This window comes from Dermacentor silvarum, chromosome 1 (genome assembly GCF_013339745.2).
Source record: "Dermacentor silvarum isolate Dsil-2018 chromosome 1, BIME_Dsil_1.4, whole genome shotgun sequence".
Taxonomy (NCBI): domain Eukaryota; kingdom Metazoa; phylum Arthropoda; class Arachnida; order Ixodida; family Ixodidae; genus Dermacentor; species Dermacentor silvarum.
The window spans coordinates 224,791,350-224,813,671 of NC_051154.1; the positions used below are offsets into that span (position 1 = coordinate 224,791,350).

General features: G+C 43.4%; 1 protein-coding gene across 1 annotated transcript; it reads right to left on the reverse strand.

Moving 5' to 3' along the window:
- Positions 1-5,958: 5,958 nt before the first annotated feature.
- Positions 5,959-21,942, reverse strand: LOC119437454 (putative helicase MOV-10). The gene is made up of 9 exons (XM_049660008.1): positions 21,832-21,942; positions 19,596-19,759; positions 19,331-19,507; positions 19,115-19,262; positions 18,825-18,933; positions 18,567-18,667; positions 18,282-18,499; positions 7,799-7,953; positions 5,959-6,202 (listed from the first exon to the last, which is right to left on the reverse strand). The coding sequence occupies exons 5-9, from the start codon at positions 18,891-18,893 to the stop codon at positions 6,038-6,040; spliced, it is 708 nt and encodes a 235-aa protein (XP_049515965.1). The 5' UTR covers positions 18,894-18,933; positions 19,115-19,262; positions 19,331-19,507; positions 19,596-19,759; positions 21,832-21,942; the 3' UTR covers positions 5,959-6,037.
- Between the last annotated feature and the right edge of the window lie 380 nt (positions 21,943-22,322).

A 22,322-nucleotide genomic window follows, 5' to 3' on the forward strand; every position in this document is an offset into this window, starting at 1 on the left:
ACCAGTTTCCAGATATGCAACCTTAAAATGTGCTACGAAATACATAGGTGTTCCGTTAAGTTTCTCGACTATGCGCCAATCGTAGTGCAATGCAGAGGAACGTTTTCAAGCAAATTTTGGGGACTTATATTGAAAGCGGGGTTTAGTCTGAAAATTTGTGCTAAGCAGGCACGCAACTACATAAGCAGGCTCGGCTTCAATTCAACAATTACATGTGCCCTAAAGTAAGCAATTAAGTTAATTAGCACATTTTAGGGAATTAGCAAAATTATCAATAAAATTGCTGCTAATGTCTCTTAGCTAGCATGTAGCCTATCTCCAAAAAACAATTTCTTTTAAAATAAACCCACTGTGGTGGCGTAGTGGCTATGGCGTTGCGCTACTAAGCCCGAGGGTGTGGGATCGAATCCTGGCCGCAGCAGGTCGCATTTCGATGGGGAGAAACTCAAAAACGCCGTCATTGGGTGCACATTAAAGAACCCCAGGTGTCAGCATCAATCTGGAGTCCCTCACTATGGCATGCCTCATAATCAAATCGTGGTATTGGCACGTAAAAACCCAGAATTTAATTTCTTTTCTAGAATACAGTGTTGCACATAAATGAACACCTGGTATAAAATGGCAGCTCACAAAGTTTGGTGCACTATTGTCTATATTCGAGAATATAGAGATTGATAGACTTCATGGCACACATCATGAACACAGTGCATCTTGCATCATTGCATTTCAACAGGCCTAATTCATTTTTAATGTTTGCATTCTAATGGCGACACTAAGGTCACCAAGGCTCAAACCTAGTGCACTGAGCCAGAGAGGAAATGGCGGCTGCAAGGACATGCCATGCTTTTTATGATGCAGGACTTGGAAATGCGATCCCATTTAGATTTCTGACCGAATCAAACATGAACGCTCACTTGATGACCACGGAAACTGTCAAAACGCTGTACTGAGTAAGTGTGGCAGCAGCAGCGAGCTAATGACCTTCGTCAACGCATCAACACGAACTAAGACGCGAAAACGAAGCGCAGGGGGAAGGACTCTGCCATAGACTCTGCCCCCCCCTCAGATGGCTTTGAAGATACACGCCCGGGCTGGAGCTGCCCGGACTGAGGCACCACCACTAGTACCAGGTGCTACGAACACAACTGAAATGTAATACTGCTTGACAGTAATGTAATGCATGTCAGTTGCCATCACTATTACTGCCTGTGATAACAGAAAGGGTGCACTGGCAAAAGGTGCAGAAGCATCTATTGGAGATAAAAAAAAAACTGCACTCGGCCGCGCAACGCTTGAAACAGTGAAGCTGGGCTACGATTTTCTGGAAGTGCGCGAACTTTTCATCTTGTTACTCATGATGATGATAATTTCTTTTGCATGTCTCGGACTTACGGCCATCACTGTGCTTTGCATAGCGCAGCTTGCAACACCAACACTGCATTCCAATGCTGACACCGCGTTCAGGAGACCCGGTCCGTGAATGCGTCTTCTCTCTCGTAGCGTGCAAAACTTCTTCACCTGCAGAGCACGAGCGTATGAGCGCGCCACCCTGTGGACGAAGACGACCGCACTCGAACGCAATCATATGGTTTGCATAAATGCATGTTCTGCAAGCGTCGCTGTATAGCCTAGTGGTTACAATGCGCGCTTTAGGACTGAGGGTACGCGGGTTTGGATCCTGCCTCGGCAAGAAAGTTTATTTCTTTCTTGGTAGTTTCTTGATACGAACCACAAATTAAGACTGGCTTAAACAGCTTCGCTGTTAAAATTTTCTCTAGGAGCCTATTTCTTACCAAGGACGACTTGGATATATTGTTGGAAGCCTCTGCACGGCATTTAGTTGGTTTGTACGGCACACCCCTGTATGCTCCTTGGTGATGCACAACTCCAGAATTCTGAAATAATCACATCAAAGTAGTACAAATGAGGCAGTAGCAGCAGAATGCTTATTCTTCACTCACCTGTTCCAACATGGATCCTCACTAAGAGTATAGGGGTTTCCCACTATCACCATGAGACCTTTTGCCTGGTCATGGCCACATTGAACCTCTAAAACACATACACACATGTTGTCACGATTTACATTTCACTATTAAATTATGGCTACGGCCACATTGGCGGTGTGCTGACTAAGCACACTACAAGAAAATATAGTATGTAGCTGAATATCCCAGTGAAATATATCTCGGTCACAACCATCTATGATGATCCCTTCCCTCTGCAGATCAGTATAAGTTGCATGAAATGCTCTGCGTGGATTTAGAGCCAGTCGCAAAAGTAAAGGCCAGTTGGTCATTGTTGGTAACGGCTGGCTGGCATTAGCGTTTCTAACAATAGGCTGTACAGTCAGCACAAATGAAACCAATGATGATAATTGTGTTTGGAACAGAAAAATCTTAACATTCTCGAGTGAGATACAAGGCCTGCATCTGTGTTTAAACAAACTTCACATGAAGTTGGATATTTGTTAAAGGAAACTAATGGCACCTTTATCTGACATCTACAACCCAAACTATCCATATATCTTATTTTTTGCTTCATTTTCTACTCGCTACATACACCTATAATACATGAAATAAAAGAAATTCACAGACCACATGGCCCAGAAGGCAACATTTGTACACTTTCACAAACCAGGATGTTAAGCAAGTCAATGGAGATTTGCACACACTATCTTTACCTTTGGGTTTTGCAGAAATCCAAGGTTGTGGCGCACCATCGCCTTGGACAAGGTTACGGTTGCTTCGCACAGTTGTTACGATGATCACCAAACGTTCCTGGCCTTGAAATTCCTCTGTGGAACCTACACTAACTTCCTTGTGCCCTCGTTTCTCAAGCAAGCTCCGGATCTTTAGCACTGTGAGAGGCCAATAACGTTCTCAAGGCACATTGCATTGCTATCAAGTGAAAGTTTCAGGCCACGTCATCATCATCATCCTATATTTAAGTCCACTGCAGGACGAAGGCCTCTCCCTGTGATCTCCAATTACCCCTGTCTTGCGCTAGCGTATTCCAACTTGCGCCTGCAAATTTCCCAGCTTCATCATCCCACCTGGTTTTCTGCCGTCCTCGACTGCGCTTCCCTTCTCTTGGTATCCGTTCTGTAACCCTAATGGTCCACCGGTTATCCATCCTACGCATTACATGGCCTGCCCAGCCCCATTTCTTCCGTTAATGTCAACTAGAATATCGGCTCTGCCCGTTGTTCTCTGATCCATACCGCTCTCTTCCTGTCTTTTAACGTTACTCCTAAGATTTTTCGTTCCATCGCTCTTTGTGCGGTCACGGGCCATCTGCCGCGACTGCCCTTCCATCTCTTCGTATCCATTCTGTAACTCTAATGGTCCGCCTGTTATCCATCCTACGCAAAGAACTGTTGAGCTGGCCACCTTGGTGTTACTCGGACACATGACCACATGCACCGCACTTCTATTGGCTGGCTAACCCGCTCAGTGCGGCATTATGTCAGCGCCTGCGAGCTTTGTCACCGCGAAAGAAACCATCTACGCTTCCTGCTGGGTATGTTCAACCCATCGACGTCCCCCCTGATCCCTTCTCTGTTGCTTTGGACCATCTTGAACCCTTTCCTACATATACTTCAGGAAACAAGTGGGTTGCTGCCACTACGATTACGCGACGCGCTATGCGATGACGGGAGCGCTGGTGACCAGCTGTGCTACAGACGTGGCAGATTTTCTCCTTCGTGACGCAATTTTAGTCCACGGTGCCCCACGTCAATTGCCGACTAACCGAGGCCGTACTTTCCTGTCGAAAGTCATGAACGATCTCCTGTGCTGCTGCTCCACGTAGCACAAGATCACCACGTCATACCATCCCCAAACGAAGGGGCTCACTGAGCGCTTGATTCAGACCTTAACAAGTATGTTTTCCAAGTATGTTCTGCTGACCACCGTGATTGGGACCTTGCACTGCCATACGTGAAGTTTGCATACAATTCCTCCCGCCACGACACTGCTGGATACTCTCCCTTTTACCTTTTGTTCGGACTGAACCAACTTTACCGTTGGACACATTCCTTCCTTCTCCTGCAACTTCGACTGGTGAATATGCACACGCCACCATTGCCCGAACTGCTTACGTGCAGCAGATAGCCCGTAGTAGACTTGCTGCTTTCCAAAACAATCAGAAGCGCCTTTACAACAAGCGATACTATGACCACGCTTTCCTCCGGGTGCCCTTGTGCTCCTTTGGACCCCCTTTCAACGTGTGGGCCTTTGTGAAAAGCTCCTTCCTCGCTACACGGGCCCATGCCGCGTCCTTCGACAAGTAACTGACGTCACGTACAAGATTGTGTCCGCCAGTCCCACGACATCTTCTGGTCCGTTGCTCACAGACGTTGTCCACATTTCAAGACTTAAGGATTACCACCCTTCCTCTGCTTTGGATCCTTAGTGGCTCCGTGTCGGCGCTTCTGCCGCCGGGGGTCATGCTACGTGCTATTTGAAGACGATGATGTAGACACTTGGATTAGTGGGATGTAGCCATAAGCGTCACTGGCTGATCTGAGAACGATGACGGCCTTGTTTTGATGTTGGCTGGTTCCATGTTGGCCAGTGCTTGCTACCCCTTGTAAATACACCGTGTAAATAGTTTACCTACTGTGCTTCCACGTAACAAAATGAACGAGTGCATTCAGTACCTGTACAGATGCATTCTTTCACGTTATGATGCCTACAATGCGCTCACTACATTGGACTCCAATGCATACACCTCTTTCACAGAGAGATGATAGCACAGTACTGCATCTACCCTAATTGTTTCCTGAAAAGTGAAACACATTGTTGCAACATATACCCCTTGCCTCACCAGCAGTTGTCACCATGGCACTATTGATTTTTGTTGCACTCTTTGTCACCCGCCCTTATTCATGCACCCTATAACAGATCCACCACAGATGTCAGTATTTCCAAATGAACTTGCTCACTCTGCACCTTTACCCTCATACTCGTGCATGCGGAAACTCCATTTAAACACAGCAGCGGCAGCAGAGTACGCACATTATCAGCTGGAAGTCTGCCATAGCTTTGAAGAACTGTCTGTGTTCATTTTTTCAGGGTACACAAATCAATTACTATGTACACCCATGAGCAAAAGTATACGAACCACAGGGTCGCCGAAAAAACAGAATTTCTTCGTAATTAACATGCATAAAAGGTATCACAGATGACATCACATACAGTTAAGATGTCACTCATTAAGTTTATCTTGGATAGCAGGGGTTGAAGTATTTACAGGGAACCATTGCTTAGACAATCCAATAGATAATCCAATAGATAACCAATAGATAATGCAAAATCTTTAAATTCTGTTTACAAATTACAGCATTTAAACAGAGTACTTAAAGATGGCCCTTAATGTTCACAGAAACCTGCCCTATCGAATCAATGTGTTTATCACCCCGTCAAAAGCATCTTGGGAACCTACTTAATTGAGTATGTCAGATGCAAGATCAAAAGTTATAGATAAGAGTGAGAAATAAAAACAAGACCACTACACATTAGAAGAAAACGAACAAAAAAAAAGGGGGGGGGGGGGGGGTGGGGGAGCACAATAGTAACATGGGCATTGTGTATGTGCAACAAAACAGCTTGCAAGGCTCTGCACAAAGGTGATTTTAGGTGCAAGAGGTTTCGTCCTGCAGAAAAACTTGCAGATGCCAGAAATGTACAATTTTTATAAGTTGTGGGTCATATGAAATGTTAGCTTTCAAGCAGAGCACAGATGCATTGAAAGGAACTAGGTTATTATCTGAATGACATTACACTATAGGAAGAAGAGAGCTTTGACAGTAGTTAAAGTTCAATGTAAGAATCTTAAATACTAGATCTAAACACATATTCCAAAACTCAAGTAGATATCACAATCACAAGTGAACCCTTATAAAGCTGCACATGATGCTTATAGCATTGCTTATGTGCTAATGATTTACAAACCTGCTTGCGGTAGGGAGAAACAATTCCAATGTCAGACTCGCGAACCTTGGTTCGCACTCCATTTTTACCATCCAGCAGGGAAATCACATAGTCCACCACAATCCTGACCTCATCAGGGTTGAAATATGAGGGTTGTTACACTCCCTCATGTCTTTTCCACAAACACCATGAAAAAGAAGTGGCACACCCTTTGTGGGCAGTCCTTCCCATGTCAACATGCTTTGGGTAATCATCTCATCTGCAAACACCTGGGCAGAAAATAAAATTTTACAAATTGTTTAGCAATTCACTTATTGCTAGGCGTAATAATTATTCTCATGGATATTTTTGTATAATCACTGCTGTCCATATTGTACTAATTCTATGATTGGGTTTAACATTGACAAAACTAAGAATATAAAATATGCTGCAGTGGAGGGCTCCAGTTTATTTAGGATTCCCGGGTGTTTTTCGCAATGCATCCAGAGCTCAATGCACAGTGTTTTTGCATTACACTTCCATCTTGACGCGGTTAAGCAGTGGGAAATAAAACCACTGATCTTGTGCTAACCAAGAAAACACTCAACCAATAAGCCACTGCAGTGGGTTTGTGCATTTTGTAACCATCCAACACAACATCTTATCGAAAGATGACAGTACTGTAATGCTGTAAACAACTTTATTCACGAGTTTCCTACTATTTCAGGTTTACTGTCCAAGCACGATTGTTTGAGTTGTCTCCCAATGTGAAGCTTCACAAAATGAAAGAACTTGCTACTTATTTCAAAAAGTTCATTGAATTAATTTTTCACTAACTGCAGACCATTCATGACAATCACAAAAATTCGCCGGGATAGCGTAACTGAGCTCAGTTATGCAATGCCAGCAAAACGTGGACGCTCTACAGTCTAGTGTCATAGTACAGCCAGCATGGCCGGGACGTAGGGCACGTTTGGCATGGCTGCGGCGTGGGATTAGAATACGTCCTACCTCGTGCAAGAGCTGCTAAACCAAGATGCAGCACACGCTAGCTTGGCTGGCCGGCACCATGCAGTCCTACAGTTCGAGTGCACCAAAAAGAGTGCCGAGTTTTGTGTTTTCGCGAAACTTGTGCGCATGCACTGCAAGAAAAGTTAATCGCCAAGCTCCTGCGCGGCCACACTCGGCAAGGCAAACTATACAGGGGACAAATTTTCGACGCTCCTGGCATCGCCAGCGCGACATACCCAACTTTACTGGCCACTACTGGCTAACTGGAAATGCCGGACTAATCTGGACATTAACTCTTCCAAGTTCTGTAAACATATGTGGCATCTCTTAGTGCCTGAACTAAAAAGGCATTAAGTATTCACATATGTATGGTAAGTATCCCGGTGACAACTATGACAGAACACTGAGAAATGCATACAAGAAGCTACAGCTGTTGGCATCTATGCCAGACATAATCCAGAAGGATGGAAAGTTGGGCAAGCCAATTAAAATTATGGTTGGGAAAGTGCAGTAGATGGAGATGAAGAAAGCAAGAAAATAAGCAGCACCATGTTTTCATATTGCTTTCCTTGTCCCCATTTATCACGCTACACCCAACCATGGTCCATAAGGAGAAATATGCAGCAGGATAGCTACTTATACATATTCACATATTAGGTTTAAGTTCAAAGGCCTAGAATAATGTGGCATTCCATATGTTACTGCTCATGGGTGAACGCTATAGCAAAAATCTGTACCAAGTCAAACAAGTACAAGTCATTCTCTGCATTAATCAAAAGTATAAGAGCAGCATGAAAACATTTACAAGGTCACAAGTCTAAACACAGGACACAATTTCCAAAAGTTAGACAAAGGTTGCATGCCATTAGTCATACCTTCAGTTCAGTATTGTAAAACATCTCATTTGGAACTTTTAAGATGTCTGCATGGCTTCGAAAGTTTCTGAGCAGTTTCGTGACCATGTGTGCATTGTGCTCATCATTCTGCTGGTATGAAGGCAATTTAATAAGTCGCTCCAGTAGGGACACACCTGCATGAACAAACGCCACATCAATAAATCAATTTGATGCTTTGAGGTAACTTCAATGGTAGATAGGGAAATTATATCATTGTTAATTAATTTATCTAGGAAAGACTGAGGGAAGCAGTTTCTGCAGTTGCCCAACTTTTGTGAGTACCCAAGTACCATCACAACAGGCCTGCTACACTCATGTGCACATATACACACTCACAAAAGTGGGTGGCATACCGGCAAAAAATTGATGGGGTTTTATACCTAAAGTTTATACCCCATGGTTGTCGGAGGTGCCATAGTGGAAGGCGTCACACTAACTTTGACCACCTGAAGTTCTTTAATGAGGCTGCAGCTTCGAAAGCATAGTTACGAGCAGTTTTAAGAGCAAGTAAACCTGTTTCTTGGAGCAGACTGGGAACAACCCAAATATTATTTCGGAGCACATGGGTGGACCTACGCTCTCACCGTGCAGCTGTGTAGTAGAACCCCATCGATACATTTCTTAAAGGACCAAGGATAAAGTGTGCATAATCTAGGGAAACTTAACATCCAATAATGGTTGCAGCAGCACTGAAGCACTCACACAAAACATAATTTTAAGTTGAATAGAAAGCCAGCAAACTTGAAAATCCATTAAGTAAGGCTAGTTATTATTGCCAAACAGATTGAACGTAAACACTTTCTTTGAAGTGGTTGTAGCTGCGAATCGCACACAATAAAGCATGTGATTTCCATCTAGTGCTTGGGGTCGAATATTTGATAATAACAGCCTCTTTTTGAGCATACGTAGCCTTTTTTCTATTTCTGTGCACTTCAAGTTTGCACAAGGCATTACAACGGCATCTGCAAACATGGGTATAGGGGGCCCACTTGTACCTTCATTCATCCCATCCTCACTTTTGAAGTTGTAAGGTGTGTTGAAATCAACGACCATAGAATATCAAAACAGCAATGGTGATCCTACTGTGCCACAAGGCAGGTGCTGCACAGTCACTGTTTTCAGCGGTGACCTATGTAACCAACGTAGGCACCACCGACAGCTGGTGATGCCACTTTGACGGCGCGTCATCACAGTATATGTATAACAACTGGAAAGCGAACGGTAACAAATGGGTAGCTAATACAAATCACCCTCAGGCGCGAATCCAGGGGAGATGTCCGGATGTCCTGACCCCCCTCAGATTTCTGCATCGCCCCCTCGCTGACAGGGGGATGGCCTTGTCGCAAAAAAATATGGCCACCAGCATTCTTCAAAAACATTTTTCGCGAGTACCAGTGGTATCAGCCATGTAAAAGTAAAGCTAGCTCGCTCAGAAGCTTAGTTGTATTCCGTCGGGGTGTGGTGTCGCGAAGTTGCCGTAGTTATTTTTTCTCATGAACACCTTGGACCTCCTGGCACCGGCGGTGCCTTACTCGTCCCATCGGCGGCGTCGAATGAATGAGGGGACGTCCCTTTTGCCAAGCACGCCGATGTCCGCGCGAGCGCCTTCACGCCTGATCAACTTGATTGCCCCTTGGGGTGTCATCAGTTGCCTCATTGTCTGTCATTGGTTCCGCGACCAACCTGCTTAATGAAAGATCACTTGCTGAAGTGTTCATATATAGGGTTTGTCCGTAGTGTCAGTGATTATATTGTGAAGCGACTACATATACGTCGCAGCGCGCTAAGACCAGTTGGGATTGGTGGAGGGGGAAGTTAGCTTACGCACGCCTTACTCTCCAGTCGTCTGCGACCATCTGGAGAATAAGGACAAGGTTTTTCGTCAACTTTTCATTTACAGTGCAAGCCGTAATGCAGTGCTCGTTGGAACAAAGGATGCCATCGAGTTTTGTGTGAAACTCGGCAAGTCTGCAGTGAAAACTTTTCCTATGATAAAGACAGCTTTTGGCGATAATTGTTTGTTAGAACATTAAGTTTACCGGGGGCACAAGGTTTTTTTAGAAGGTTGTGAAGAGGTCAGCGATGAAGCCCGCACTGTACTGCCATAAACGACCATCACCGACGAAAATGTGACGCACGCGAGAGATTTTTTGTACTCAGACCCTCGTTTGAGTGTCCGTTTAGTGGCACAGACAGTAAACATTCAAAAAAGTACCGTTCACGAGATTCTGACGAATAATTTTCAGATGCGAAATGCGTGCGCGAAGATCTTGCACAAAATGTTAATGGACGACCAACAATCAAGCCGAGTTGAAACATGCCAGGAGGTTTGGGACTTGTGCGAAAGTGACCCCCACGTTTTGGACAATGTCATCACAGGTGACAAGATTTGGGTGTTTGAATACGACCCCGAAACAAAAAGGCAAAGTGCCAAGTGGCACAGCTTGGCATCCCCTCGTCCCAAGGCCAGAATTAGCAAGGCAAAGGTCAAGACCATGCTGATTGTGTTCTTTGACATCAGTGGCCTTGTCCACCACGAGTTTGTACCCCATGGCACAACCGTGAATGCCAAATTCAACGTGAAAGTGCTCAAGCGACTCAAACAAAGGATTCATCGCACCCGGCCTGATATCGGGGGCGATTGGAAACTTCACCATGACTACGCACCATGCAACCTGCACCGCCTTCCTCGTGACCCGCTTCCTGGCCGTTTGAAAGATGCCAACGGTTCCCCAACCACCCTACAGTCCTGACGTGGCTCTCCCAGGCTTCTTTCTGTGCTTGAAAATTCCCATGAAAGGACATCATTTCGTGACAGTTGGCAAAGTCGAAAAGGCTTGCACATAGGCGGAAAGTTTTCATTTTTCCGGGGGGGGGGGGGGGGGGGCTGGAGCCCGACCAACTTCCCGAAACCAATCCATATATATATATATACCCTCTGCTAACAATTTTCTATTTCTAGCTTTATGGCGAATGCAATTATATCGACCTTCAGGCAAATTGTCGCGGTTGTCGTTGCCGTGATGTTCCGCATTAAATCCAAAAGCCATATACATAAGCGACCCTGTGGGTGCGGGACAAATCATGTAACAGTGAGCCGAAAAGGATGGCGGCTTCATGGCATTATTTCCCACACGCTCAATATTCGGGTTAGTTGTAGGTAACGTAATCAAATGCGAATGGGAAAGAGAGCACGCGACTTCTCCTCTAGCCCTGCCGTAGCTGTGAATGACTGTGCGTGGCTGACGCTTATGGGGCCTGCGTGTCATATCTAATTGTTGTTAATCATTGGTGGGTGCAATGATAAAGGGCGACCAGGGATGGCTGCTAACTTCAAGCGCGCTGTCTTCCTTGCCGGGCTGTCTTCCTGTGCCCCTAGTGTTGCAGAGTTAAGACAGAGGTCATCGCAGATCACTCACAGAGGCCGTCAGTAGTGGACATAAAATAGGCAGATAATGATGATGAATCTAATTTTCAGAGTTGCAGTGAATCACGTGGCTGTAGGAACCGTACGCCTCCGCTGCCGGCGTTCTTCACAATGCTTGCGTTGAAAGCCATTGCTCGAGGTCATCCAGTGAGGTATTTACAGGTTTACATGGTCCATGCTTACTATGTACACTATGCTTACTATTTTAATTTTGTAAATGTTTACTACAATTTATATGGCCAGTATAACTAACATATAGATTTGTGTAAGGGCCACACTTTTCTGTCGCGATTTTGACGAGCCTTTCATGGGACCGGGCCATTTGACTTCATTTTCCAACTAGAGTATCAAATCCGCCGTAAAACTCCGCGCCCCTCCTCTCGACATCCAGGCACGACGCGCGAAAGGTCCGTTGCGCGCGACAACTCGCTGTGAGCCCGATCAGAATCGGCGCATGGAACGCGATTGCTTCTCGGTTGGATGTCTTTTTTTTAATATTGGCTGTCAAGTTATGGGTGCGGCCCTTACACGAGTGCGATCCTTACACGATTTACACGGTAAGAATCTTCCTTCGTGTCTTCTACTTCGCTATCACTAATACTGCTTCGCCTTCCGGCCAAACTGCACTCTTTTTCATTTTTAGTACTTTGAGTCCGAGTATAAGCGCTGCGCGATGACTTCTATTTATTCCGATTTGAGTGAATCTGGCTTGGCATCATTTCAGTTACTGAATGAATTCTATATTAGGTGTTTCAGCGAACAGTTTCCAAAATTTTTAAAGGTGGCCTGTGGCAGATAGTACAATTCTAGTTCATGAGCTCATCTACTCGAAGAGGCGGGCATTACTTGCACAAAAAATTGAAATGCATAGTCAACTGATTAACAAATTAACCAATTAAGTTTTAGCTTATGGCCATGGTGCAATTTACAAATTCCAGCCGTGGAGTGCAGATCCACTTTGAACTAAATCTCAGGCTGACACCAGTGTCGAGATATTAATTCCCTAACTTTGCGGAGAAATACATGGCGTACCAGTCACTTTCTCAACATAGTGTTTTTATGCATCAAAGCACAAAAGTATGAAAAGAACAAATTATAGGATTTTACGTGCCAAAACCACGATCTGATTATGAGGCACGCCGTAGTGGAGGACTCTGGAATAATTTAGACCACCTGGGGTTTTTTAACGTGCACCTAAATCTAAGTATACGGGTGTTCTAGCATTTCGCCCCATCGAAATGCAGCTGCCGTGACCGTTATTTGATCCCGCGACCTCATGCTTAGCAGTACAAACCATAGCCACTAAACAACCACGGGGGTAAGCACAAAAGTAACTGGAACACCAATGCATTTCTCCGCAATGTTCGGGAATTTTCTCGAAACTGGTGCCATCCTGAGAATTAGTTCCTAGTGCATCCACCTGCGGATTCCACGACTAGAATTTGTAAATTGTAACACGGGCCATAAGTTAATATGTTGAAAACCTAATTAGTGATTTTTTAATTAGTCGATTATGCATTTCAATTTTTTGTGCAAGTAATGTCCACCTCTTCGAGTAGACCTTTAATGTCCATCTCTTCGAGCAACCTTTAAAATTTTTTTTGAAAGTGTTTGCTGAAACACCCTGTATTTATGGCCTCTGCATGTAACAGGCGATGTTTCCATCCCTAATGCGTAAATGTTGTAAATAATTAGAAGAGCTTTTTTTTCTTTTATTTTGTCACCAGTCGTTAGCATTGCCTACTGGAAAGAGAATCAATATGAGACACATATCACTCACGTGCTTTTCACACGCCGTTGATAGAAGATGCCGAAAGGGTCACTGAAGTCTGCAGGTTTTTTCAGGGTCAAAAAAGCACGCAAAGTAATTTGAAGTGAGGTGAACATACATCAGCATATCATTGTCTAGGTATAGGCTATCCGTTTAGTTGGCTACCTCCTTTCTTTAAAAAAATATAATAAACTTTGTCCTTTGTATTTTAAATATATTGTGTCTGTGCATGGTGTTTTTCTCAGCGGAAATCTTTAAAAAAATGTTAAAGTGAGGAAACACAGATGAGGTAGCCGTCATGGTGCTTCTAATGTGCTTGTCCTCCTATTGTCAGGATTTGCCGAAATAAAGCGAAAGTATAAATTAAAAGCGGTGCACGTCCCGCCAACAATGGTGCCGTAAGCTTTTAGCCACCACAAAAGTGAAAAGGTAGAGGCAACGCAAGAGAATCCTCAAATTATGTGGGTAACATAAATTATGTGGGTAATGACACTTTAGAGGTGGGGGGGGGGGGGGGGTAGGCTACGGATCTCGGGGGGCTGAGATTCCGGAAGGGGCTTGAGCCCCGGAGCCCCCCGTAGTCGGTGCCTATGGGCTTGCACCAAGGCTCTAAAGGACATTCCTAAAGAGGCCTACCGGGACGCCTTCGATGGTTGGAAATCTCGCTAGAAGCAATGTAACAATGCAGGAGGAGCCTATTTTGAAACGTTTTATTGTGTTGTACCGATCTGATCAATAATTTCTTTTTAATCGACTCACTGACATTACTTTTTGGACAAACCCTGTATAAACAATAACTAACAGCTAAACTAAGAACTACGCATGGGCAACTTTTTTAACTGTAGCCCTCATTGTGATCACAGTTACACGTTGACAATATCCAGTACGAGCGCAGTACGCTACAAGTTTTTCATTGTAACTTCGCAGTTGTTGTCGTTGTCGTACATTAAGCATAGGAGGCTCAAAGCCGCCGGATCCGTTTATCTGAGTGGGCGTTTTTGCGGAGCGGGGCGAAGCCTCGAGCAGCGGCTGCGAAGTGGGGGAGCGTGACGTCAGCAGCCAACGCCAGCGCGCGGGCCAAGGATGGCGTCGTGTGGTTAGAGAAACGGGAGCAGATGCGTGCCTTGTGTAAAAGGATGGCGTCGTGTGGGAAACAAAACATGAAGACGTGGCTCGCGCTCTCGGCTACTACATCACAACGTTCTTTTTGTAGGTGGCGTCGCGAGTCTTCATACGCGGTGATTCGCATATCGTAAACGACCAGCGTAGTGGTTGCCACGTTGGAGCTCCAAAGCAAACGAAGGTGGCTCAGCCGAACACAAAGAATCTCCTTAAGGAAAACAAGGTGTCCTAACAGAACTCCAAAGACGGACCCGTGCTTACGCATTTAAAACGAGCCTGCAACAGATCATCCCAAATTTTATTTTAAGAAACTACGGGCTAGATGTACCAGGTGTTCAAAATTAAGCTTTATGGTTTTCTTAAAATTAGGCACTGGGAGGCACATGAAGACCACCTGCACAATAAGTCATGTGGCCAGGGGGGCACAAAGTGAGATCATAATTATCGCTGTCAGCAGCCCAATTAACTAAAATTGAACAATTAACTTTTTATTGACTGCAGTAAGAAACACGACGAAGTTTTCAATACAAACATACCCACTTATTGCAGTCGACAAAAATAATTGTTCAATTTTAGTTAATTGGGCTGCTCACAGCATTATTATCTCACTGTGCCCCCCTGGCTACATAGCTTATTTGCACAGGTGGTGTTCGCGTGCCTCCCAGTGCCCAATTTTAAGAAAAGCATAAAGATTAGTTTTGAACACCCGGCATTATCAGGCACAGCCGCCAAGCACATGGCTGTATTGGGTAACGTCCTTTTCCTATAAGCTCGGAGAAACCGATACCTGGCTTCGCTACGGTCTTCCTCTTTCTGGTGTTTTACGTGCCAAAACCAGTTCTGATTATGAGGCACGCCGTAGTGGAAGGCTCCGGATTAATTGTGACCACCTGGGGTTCTTTAACGTGACTACAACGTTTTGCATTTCGCTCCATCGAAATGCGGCCGCCACTGCCGGGATTCGATCCCGCGATCTTGTGCTCAGCAGCACAACGCCTGAGCTGACTGAGCCACCACGGTGGACTGCAGGTGTTGCTCTAGAAGTATAAAACTTTAGTTTATCATGAGCAGAAACAGTGAATTTCGGTAAATAAGAAAGGCTACTATCATCATCATCATTGACAGAAGCTGGTGATCCTTGTGTAGTAGCAGTTCGTGAACTTAGCTACACAGATTCATTCCATTTCTTAAAATGCCAGTCACTATTTTTGCAGCCAACTACTGCACACGTCTGTACCGTTCCACATTTTGCAGCATGAATGGAGCACAGTTAGGGATCACACAGTTGCATTCGCGACAGTTGATCACTTAGTGGCAGTGTAGAAGCAGTAACGGTTTCGAATTCGCTTGAGGCAACGTGTGACACGTCGCCGGAAGTGCCGTCTCTTTCCTCTAGAGCAAACTACTCCACAAAAGCAGGGACAAGAGCTTGTGAATTTAAGGTCACTCAGTGGTGACAATGCATTACAGGGTAACGGCAACAAAATTACACTTGATCATAAACTGGTAGTATACTATTTAAGTAATCTGGGAAAACAGCTGGTCTAGTAATCACCTATTTTTTTTAATTACTAGGCTTAAGTAGTAACTTAGATAACACGAGCAAAGTGTATATGACGCAGGTCCCAGATTGCACACATGTGCTAATGCCACTGCAACACCTGAGCACCCATGCAGCTGCTGGTTCTCAACTCTCTCGATTCTGTCTTATTCCTAGTGCACAATTATGGTGGCAATAAAAAAATTTATCAAAAACAAGATTTTTGCTAAATTTTTAGATTGTTCCACTCTTATTCCAAATGCAGCGTATTGCATGGAAGGAAGGAAGGAAAACATTTATCTGGTCCTGCAAGTTGTGAGTTGCCTCACAACTGGACGGCCCATAGTTGCTCAGTCAGGTCCGGGCTGCGAATCGCTGCCTTTAGCCTGTCCCAACCCTTGGCGGAATTTTCGTTGGTTTGGTTGCACGACCAGAGCATGTGTTTTAAGAACACATGCTTTGGTTGTGCAACCGAACCAACGAAAATTTCGCCAAGGATCTAAGAACACATGCTCTGGTTGTGCAACCTAACCAACGAAAATTTCGCCAAGAATCGGGACAGGCTAAAGCCAGCGATTCGCAGCCCGGACCTGACCAAGCTACTATGGGCCGTAAGTATACTATGAGAAACAAACCACTTTCATATAGTTTAAAATGTTGGGGCAGTAGACCCTGTCTGGACTTAATTTTATCACTTAAGTGAAATTTATATTTCATGTATGTGAATTACACACAGCCATTTATCTTCAATCTTGTTCTTGATTTTGCCAATGTCAGCTTTGCCGACATCAGTTGACAGTGTCGATTTTGGCATTTGACAGTGTCGATTTGGCTTTTGGCATCGTTGATCACAATTGTTACTAATCGTTGTTTGAATAAGTTCCAGTTGTGTTTTTAGTTGTATTCTCATGTTCTACGTTTATGATGGAGACCTGGGTTCTCTACTATTAGGTACTTGTACAAGTGAAGCTTTCTTTGCCTGCTTTCCTAGGTTTCACATGGCTGCCTGGCTGCTGTGTGCCGAGTGCTGTTGGGTTGGTCACTATCTCGGCAGATATTTGAGGATATGTATGCGAAGGTTATATGAAACTACCACAAAAGTGGCTTATACAACCCTGTATACTGACCAAGTATGTAGATAATTATGTTAATTATTGCATTAACTTACTACATAAAACCTGAACATAGGTCCGCTCACAGACATCTCTAAGGCACACCAATCTGTTGGTGTGCCTTAGAGATGTGTGCCTAAGAAATGGTGAAATACATTTAATGGATTCTTGGATTTACTTTATTTTCTTTGATTTAGCTACTAAGTATGTGCGTATGCCCATTGGAAAATATGCCAGAATGGGCATGTCCCACTACGATTCCTACATAAAACTTGAACATTTCCTGTTGGCCCACAGATATTGCTAAAAAGCATCTATTTGTAAATATAATGGTTAATTATTTCATGGATTATTTTTATTTAGCCATTCGGTATGTGCCACTGGGATTATGGCCGCCAATCTTCCAGATGTCGCACTGTGACAAAAGAGGTATGGAAGTGCAGAATTTTGCTCGATACGTGTCATACTTTTCTGTGCATACACCTGTCATCACCATTCTTCTCTCAGCAAGCATCATACATCATCTTCATCCTTGCGACATCGCTGTGTATACACCTCGCACTGTACGTCCACTTCAATTGGAGTTTGCGTTTCAGCATAGCTTGTGAACGATGCAGTGCATAAACAAAAATTGCATGACAATAAGTTGCGACCTTTGCGGTAGATAAACAAAAACGTTCCATGAGATTACTCGTGCATAGGATGAAAGTAAATAAAATTGTATGCATCGCTTTTAGCATTTAGTTGACCGCTTTACTAAAGTTTCGCTACCCATAGATTCCAACATCTGCATTGGATCTGCTTAATTTTTTCGGAAGTTCTTTTGTTGTTCAAGATCTGGCCCTGGTTACACTATAGTTTGCTTTCGCACATTTTTGTATGTTCTTTTTTTTTTGCTTTTTTGCCTTGTTGCTGTGTGCATAATCGCTCTACCTCGTAATGCCTCATCTAGTGTAATGCCCACTGGGTGATAAGTAGGTATGTAAATAAATAAAATACAGGAAAAAAGAAAATGTCCGTGCAGTTTGCGGCAACATTGTTAAGAAGAGGAATCCCAATGCACCACATATACACAACTATTTACATGTGAAAGGCTAGTCCTGTTCAAATGCATCGTAACAATATCAATGGCTTCTCTCATGAATGTCAACAAATCAAGGTGTTGGAGGCATTGTATGGGTCTTTAAACTTATTTCACAATCGTAACAGCGTGAAGTATGGCCACAAAATATGAGAACACCTAACCTCACCGTGATTGGTCGCATAGACATGTGCGAAATACTAGGAAGAACCAACATTTGCCTGCAGCACCGGAAAGTTATGTAATTAGAGTTGGCAATGCTCAGATTTCCATGATTAGTTTTAGTGCACTTTTTCTAGGTCTGATATTGCTGTAAAGCGTTATGTTGCAGGAATCATTAGACCAAAAAGGGTTAAAACATTAAATGTGCCATTGTGAGCATCTCGCAGCATACATGGGCAGTGCATACCCAGGTTGTAAGATAAGCAGAGATGATTTCGGATGACTGGACCCAGTTGCATAGGGTCCCCGGACAGAATAATGTGTCCCCCTGTACCACTCTTGTCAGGCTTCCAAGCATCCAGCAGACCCATCAGAGGGATGTCACACTCGGGCTCCAAAGCATGGCCAGCCTCATCCACAATCACATGGGTGAAATGGTTGACAGGCAAGCCTGCCGAGACCAACCTGCAGAGTATGCACACCATGCTGACACTAGCACATGTGAAAGAGAAAGGAGATGAAAAACACATACTTTGACGAAGTGACCAGAGTGACCACAATGATCCTGTACTTTTTCAACTCTGAAGCAGTGTAATGACGTTCACTTTCACCGTCCAAAAAATTGCAGCACTTCTAAGGAAAACAATAGAACATGCATACTTCATGAAAATAATCCCCTTCAGGGAAACAGCTTCTCAGCGAACATAGTGACAACATGCCAGCCCACTACATTTATGAAATTTACAATGTATTAAGCACACATGCAGAGATCTTATGGAATGTGGCCTACCTTTAGTTTCTTCGAAATTTTCTCAGGGTGGACAGAAGAAGAGTACAATCGAAGCATTTGTGATGGCATCACGTGATCCAAAAGCCGCTCAGCTAACAAATCACTTGCACTGTTTGGGGAGCAGTGATCAGAATACGACTGGATGGGATCAGCGTGCATATCTGCAGTAACAATATTAGACTTATTCCAACATTTCCACACAAAGCAGCATAAAAGAGGCAAGATGAATATACAAAAATGTATAATAAAGGCCACAGGCTATATAAGCGCTGCAAAAGAAAACTGCCTACCTGTTTAATTGCTTCTACTAGAGTGACTGTCTTCCCTGTACCAGGAGGACCGAACAGAAGGTACGGATAAGGGCGATGCAAACCTAACAACATATCACGGACAGCTTTGGACTGCTCTCGATTCTCTTGTACCTTCTTGTTGAAAAACCTGTTTTGTGACATGCAGAAGACAAGTGAATTAACTGAAATATTAGCTGCCAGGAACAGGATTATTACCTCAGATCAGACAGTTCCAGTGCAGGTTTTGATGGTAAAGAGCTGCTGGGAAAAATGAAACTCCAGAGGCTTCGTTTCTTGCATGTATCAAGAGACTGATGCATCCGCATTAACGGTATTCGATTGAATGTAAAGCGGATGTCAAACTTCATTCCTTTGACGTAAACGAGCTGGAACCTGTGCATACACATGGCAAGAGCAGCGTAAATATTTGTCACAAGACTATTCTTCGTAAATTAAAACAGCTGCAAAAGTATGCACTCACTTTTCACTGACCCTGACCGTAATGTGCATGCCATCTGTTTTGTGGACAATTGCTTCATACTCGGTCACTGAAGCAGTATGAAGCAAGGTTATCCTTGAAGAGCAACGAATAAACAACCTGTTTCCTTTAATAACTGAGGGGCGTCCTTCTGTTGCACCAGGTACCTAGAAGAAAAATGCATTCGTCACACAGTGCACTGTGCGACGTCCTGCTACACTCAGTAATCATGTTGGATGATAAAGTTGTTGCTGATATAAGCTACGCCCTGCATAGTTGCACTGAGATGTAAAGAAGGTGTGGTTTTAGAGGTGATAAAGGCATCAATGCAGTAAATAAGTAACCCTAGTAACCACTAATATTCACTATTGCCATTGAAGGAGGATGAAATGGTTACAAAATAGGATGGAAACCCCCTACCATGGACAAAATTGTTCTTTGTGGGATAAAACAACCTCTGCTGGACACATAGTGGGAGCCCAAAAGTAAGTTATGCATATGAACATAAAAATAGGACATTGGGTTTCAACAACAGAAGTAATCATCTGTATTCCTCTTGATTTCTACAGAACACAAATTTCACACATTTTCATAAACACATGGAGAGGTCAAATTCAACCTATCACATACACTCAACTCAAACACTTAGCCTTACCTTGTTCTCACTTTTATGCCAACAAAATTTGGGCCACATATTGATGCTGATACTTTAAAAGAAAGGAGTGAAATTCTAACACTCAATTGTGCCAGTTATTAAAGAAATTTTCTACTACATGTGGTTGATCAGGTGAAACTGCAAGTATCTCTTAATGTGGAACTTTCATTTTAAGTTTCGTAACACCGCAAAAACAACACTGACAAAAGGAAGAAAAACATGGCAACATGGAATTGTGTTGCCGTGTCTTTCTTACTTTTGTTTGGGTTGCTTTTGCACTGTTACAAAATGTACCATGAATCCTGACCAACTTGCCCACCTTGTTAACTTCCTCCAGTAGAACTTTCAGTTTTGCAACAACTGTTATAGGTATTCAGCTTCATGAGAATACATGTCCTTGTGACGTGTCCCCTTAGTTGTTGAAAAGATAGATGCAAAATATGTTAGCGTTTCCAGTGAAGTGTCCTACGGATATTTTGCCTGCCATTTTTGATATGCATGTGACAAGGGCAGAGCAAATTTGTACATATTTTCAAGTATAAACACTCAAACTGTTCCCATATTCTTTGTGTGTCCATCATAAATCCTATGTGCACATCCAATAGTGTACATTTTATGGTTATCCTTCAGATGTATGACTCAATCGTAATCAATTGAAGGTAATGATTTCCCACTTGGCTGGAACCAAGTCCAATTGGACTCAATTGGTTTCACTTTGATTCAATTGTAACCAGTTAGAAGTAAGGATTTTCCAATTGGTTCCTATTGGTGCCAGTTGATTCCTATTGGAAAAGACAATTGAAGTCAATTGTTTTTTTTGTTTTTTTTGACTGGGAGGGTTACTCTTGCATGAACAAAACAACTTAAAAACAACCATCAGCTAACACATATCAAAGGATTCAAGTTTGCCTGCATGGTCACTCTTCAAAATAGCCGCTTTAAAATGAAGCAGAGGGTTTGAGTCTGGCAATGTGTACCATCAAGTTTATTACTGCTGCTACTTAAGAAACAAAGAAAACTGCGGGCCTGCTCTGCATGCAGAACCTGGACCAGTATGTTCAAGAAATGTGTTTACCATTGTTTCAAGGGATTTTTGCAAGAATACAACAGAGCCAGATGCTTTGTGCGCAGCATTACCTCACGCTTCAAGAGTACTGGTTCATAAGGACTAGACTTGCTTGTGTAAATGACTTATCACCCTTCGTATTCAGCGTTGGTTCAACGTGACAGCATTACCTTGTGTTAACAAGCCAATCACACACAGCTTGAAAGCATTAACTAGGAGCTGTGTTGTCACTAAACTGGTTCCAGCACATTGTTCAAGAAAGTGTTAGAGACTAAGTGCCTTGATGTAAAAAGGAAAGTTTTTACGCCTTCTTTAACACGGAAAGAGAAAGCCCCCTAAATGATCAAGTCAGTTAAATGCTGAAGATGCTTCAAGGATTTCCCATTCTCCTGAACTGATTGCTTGATCATACTTTCCATTAATAAAAGTTACTGCTATTCTAACATATGCTCACACGTCATGTTTGAACTCTTTACCTGCTTACAAGCAAAATTAAGGAAAAAGCAGCCCAACATTACCTCTAAGGCAAACAGTCCAGAGCCACATTGTTGCACCAAGACGTCAATCATGTCATATGTCCGGATGTCAACACTCATTTGAACTTCTTCAAGGTAGAGAAGTGTTGTAAAATACTTATAAAACTTTCTTTAGACAATGGTTCATCTAGATGTTTCCTGGAATAAATAAACAACACTTTTGATTTTGAAGAGTTGTGTGTTGATTCTGCACTCTGTAGAATCCTTTACATGTCCTTAGGGCAACCTGAATTAGAACTAACTTCACTTACAGAAAACACTGTGCCACAAATAAGCTTGTTGCAAGCATGCTCGGTTGCTACGAGGATGAGATCGAGAGATGCGCACCTTAGATATGCTTCAAACAATAAAAGATGCTGCAAACTTTTATTATTATTATTACTTTCACCACAGTTTGGTTGCTATAAAGGGTCGAGTCCTTTACAATTTAGTGCTGACGGCTCTTTCTACCCACTTCTCTAGTCGCAAGCAGT

What these genes read in the sequence shown, in the direction of transcription:
- LOC119437454 (XM_049660008.1), bottom strand. Translation starts at nt 18,893, where the DNA reads ATGCCATCACAAATGCTTCGATTGTACTCTTCTTCTGTCCACCCTGAG. An exon ending in AAATTTCGAAGAAACTAAAG is followed by an intron (nt 18,668 to 18,824) that starts GTAGGCCACATT and finishes TGTTTTCCTTAG; the next exon opens with AAGTGCTGCAATTTTTTGGA. An exon ending in ACTCTGGTCACTTCGTCAAA is followed by an intron (nt 18,500 to 18,566) that starts GTATGTGTTTTT and finishes CATACTCTGCAG; the next exon opens with GTTGGTCTCGGCAGGCTTGC.